This window comes from Mandrillus leucophaeus, unplaced genomic scaffold, assembly GCF_000951045.1.
Source record: "Mandrillus leucophaeus isolate KB7577 unplaced genomic scaffold, Mleu.le_1.0 Scaffold845, whole genome shotgun sequence".
Taxonomy (NCBI): Eukaryota; Metazoa; Chordata; class Mammalia; order Primates; family Cercopithecidae; genus Mandrillus; species Mandrillus leucophaeus.
This window is the reverse complement of record NW_012109197.1, coordinates 253,034-256,642: the sequence shown is the minus strand read 5'-3', so window position 1 is coordinate 256,642 and position 3,609 is coordinate 253,034. Positions and strand designations below refer to the sequence as shown.

The window sequence follows — 3,609 nt, the reverse complement described above, 5'->3', positions numbered from 1 at the left end:
GGTCAGGAGATCGAGACCATCCTGGCTAACACGGTGAAACCCCGTCTCTACTAAAAAATACAAAAAACTAGCCGGGCGTGGTGGCGGGCGCCTGTAGTTCCAGCTACTCGGGAGGCTGAGGCAGGAGAATGGGGTGAACCCGGGAGGCGGAGCTTGCAGTGAGCCGAGATCCTGCCACTGCATTCCAGCCTGGGCGACAGAGCGAGACTCCATCTCAAAAAAAAAAAAAAAAAAAGAAAAAAGAAAGCCTTCTCCTGGTCAGCCTCCTAGAGGAGCGTCTCCTTCTTTCCTCTTCTTTGTGGCTTCATATAATGGCTTAGGCGTGAGCAAGAAATTTGGGATTCAAACGCAGCAGAACTTTGCTGCCTCTAGGAACCCTCTTATCTCTGACGCCGGGTGGTTGGAGGAGGAAGGGAACAAACAGCTGCTTTCTGTTCACTGCTCTCCGTTCACTGCTAAGCCATCTTTCCTCTTGGCTTATATAGAAGCTTAAACACTGGACACTTTCAGGCAGATTTGAGCCTTTTTTCCTGACACTGTATCCTGCCTTCCACAGCACCAGAAACACCTGCACTTTACTGAATGCCACTGTGGAAAAGTGTGTGAGGATAATGGGCTGACACAGGATGCGGCTCCGGGGGCAGGACCAGCAGTGGATGGTGAGTACCTAGGTGCTACTACTGGCCTTGGAGATTCTTTGTCATCTGAGAAATTGCTTGGAATATTATCACAGAACTACTGGTGAAAGGATGGTGAGTGCAGTCGTCACAAGGATACCCACAGTCAGGGCCCAGATGTTCAGGCACTTGGCGGTGGAGGCACAGGCCTGGGCTCCAGTCAGGTCGCCAACCATTTTCCTGTCCCTAGACTGTGGGAGGAGACAGTGGGGGACCAGGATCCCTCAGCTGAGAGCCACGTGCTGTGGCTCCCACTCCCCCCGGCTCCTCCCCACTCTGAGATCAGGGACCACCTCCTCCCCTTCCTCACTCAGGCTCAGACTCTCCAGGAGCCTCAGGCTCATCCTCCTTCTGCCTGGGCCCCGGCACAGGCTGTTCTCCCCACCACGGGGTGAAATCGCCTGTGAGTTCCCTTCTCACTTTCTGGGAGAGCCTGGGTGCCAGTCTGGAAGGTGAGGGTGTAATTTCTGGTATTGGGCTGTAGGGAGAATTGCTCTGGGCTAGTGGATCGCTGGGGACAAACTCTGAGCCAGCCAGCCTCCTGGAGCCTCCTCCTAGACCTGCACTGGGCGGATTCCCCAAGCCACACACACACAGATTACACAGACAAAGCTACTGACGTGGGCACACACGGGACAGAGGTGCACACAAACTCACACTCACAGGGACACACGAGTCCCCACCCCAGGCAGCTTCTGGGCAGGTGGAGCTCCAGGCTCACCGGGACCCTCTGAGCGTTCCCTGGGGCCATACGCACCTTCACGGAGTAGGCGAACGCTATGAAGCCCAGGCAGCAGGTGTTCATGAAGAGGGTGTTGAACAGGGACCAGACGACATGGTCGGGCACGGAGGTCTCGCTGCGGATGTGGGTCACGGCTGACTTCACACCGTGCTCCTCCTTGATCGTGTGTCAGGTTTCCGGGAAGCTGATGTTTTTGGTGGTGACGAAGGCTTGGGAAGTGTGGTTCCTGCTCTCTTACATGACCGTTTGTGGAGTGACGTCTGGATGCCGGGTACCGTCTCTGACAGGCCTTAGCGGGGTCTTCTCCGGCTCCTTGACCTGCTGGACTCAGGGGTTCTGCTTTCTTAGAAGTTTGTTTCCTGCTTGGAAATTTGTGAATTGTGTGAGGTCTGAGGAGGGGGTAACAAATTTCTGAACGTGAAGTTATACATTCAGGGCGGGCGGACGCACTGGGGGATAAGGAGCCTTCTCTCCAGGACCCCGGCAGGACAGCGTCATGTGACTCCAGCTTCCTCTTGGAGGGGGGTCAGAGGCCCCTGTGAACTTTACTAGACCTGGGAGTCTCCTCACCTTACGCCAGCTGTTGCAGGACCTCACTATTGGTTCGGGGTCCCTGCCAGGCCCCCGATGGGCCTCCACACTCCAGGCCCCACAGGGGGCCCCTCAAGCCCTCACCTCTCTTGCCACCGGCCTCCTCTGCTGAAACCTTCCCTTTCTTGGGGCCGCAGTTCTGCTCTATGTGGGTTCAGAGGCCCAAGCCTCCCCGTGTCTCCTGCTGCAGGTCAGAGACCCCGTGGCCACTGCTGCCTCCCCCAAGCAGCCGTCCAGGCCCAGGACCGGGGACCGCGGGGAGCACTGACGGAAGCGGAGGCCGTCGTGGATACAGGGAGGAATCCAGGACCTGTGGGGGCAGTTTCAGTGCTCAGGGCTGACACGCGTGACCCCCTCCTTCCTCCTGCCTCCTTCCGGGGCCCCTTTGCTTTATAAAACACCACAGAGGTTGAGGGGACATGAGGGGCGGGGGTTCCTGGACTCAGGGCCACACCTCGTGGGGCCTGGGCAGGGCTCTAGGGCCCCATTGGCCAAGAGCTTACTGAGCTTACAGCACTTTCCTCCTCCTGCCTCAGCGCCCCGTGGATAGGAGTGCAGTCTGAGCAGAGCAAGGTGAGGTCACTGGGTCAGCGGCTCCTGTGGCATCTGGCCAAGGACAATGTGCTGAAAAGTTTCCCTGGAAAAAATCAGAAACCAAACTGACCTCAGAAGAGGCCCCTGTGCCCTCCAGGAGGACGTGGGAGTCACGTGAGGCCTGTCTTGATTGGGGTTCCTGGAGAGGAGCCCCCCTCTCCACCTCTCCCTAGGTGGGGGCTCCTGTTTCCCCTGCTCTGCTCTCTGAGGTGCCCAGGGTCCCGTCCCCTCCCCACCCTACCCTGGATCCTGTCATCTTGTCAAGGCCACCAGAGACCTGCTCCCTGTGCCACCTCAGACCGGACTCTGGGGTTGCCTGCGCCTCCTCTGATCCTGCACCTCTGTGCAGCCTCCGGCCTGGCTGCTGCACTCTGGGGAGCTCCCTGTGGCCACCCTTGGAACGTGGCCAGTTCCGTTCTCAAACTGCTGTGAGGACAAAGCTCATGTTGGATTTTGAAGATTTGGTGAGAAAAAAATTTCTTTGTAAAATGTCACTATTTCATCAGTAGTATATTTTGTTGATGATATGGTGAGGTAGTATTTTGGATATATTTGTTTAAGTGGATTGCTGGCCAGGCATGGTGGCTCACTCCTGTAATCCCAGCACTGGGAGGCCAAGGCAGGAGGATTGCTTGAGGCCAGTGGTTGAGGCTGCCATGAGCTATGATGGTGCCACTGCACTCCAGTGTGGATGACAGGGATCCCGCCTCTAAAAACAAGTAATTAAAATTAAATCAGTACATTTTTTTTTTTGAGATGGAGTCTCGCTCTGTCCCCCGGGCTGGAGTGCAGTGGCGCAATCTCGGCTCACTGCAACCTCTGCTTTCTGGGTTCACACCATTCTCCTGCCTCAGCCTCCCAAGTAACTGGGACTACAGGTGCTCACCACCACGCCTGGCTAATTTTCTGTATTTTTAGTAGAGACGGGGTTTCACCATGTTAGCCAGGATGGTCTCGATCTCCTGACCTCGTGATCCACCCACCTCGGCCTCCCAAAGTGCTGGG

At 56.6% G+C, this 3,609-nt stretch overlaps 1 protein-coding gene across 1 annotated transcript in view; it reads right to left on the bottom strand.

Annotated features, from left to right (window-relative positions):
- Positions 1–1,917, bottom strand: part of LOC105530809 — a 14,551-nt gene extending 12,634 nt beyond the window's left edge. The window contains exons 1-3 of the mRNA XM_011968497.1: positions 1,870–1,917; positions 1,435–1,575; positions 740–868 (exon numbers count right to left, since the gene is read on the bottom strand). Of these exons, the coding sequence (XP_011823887.1) occupies positions 740–868; positions 1,435–1,575; positions 1,870–1,917 (318 nt within the window). The remainder of the gene's footprint in view (positions 1–739; positions 869–1,434; positions 1,576–1,869) is intronic.
- Positions 1,918–3,609: the final 1,692 nt, after the last annotated feature.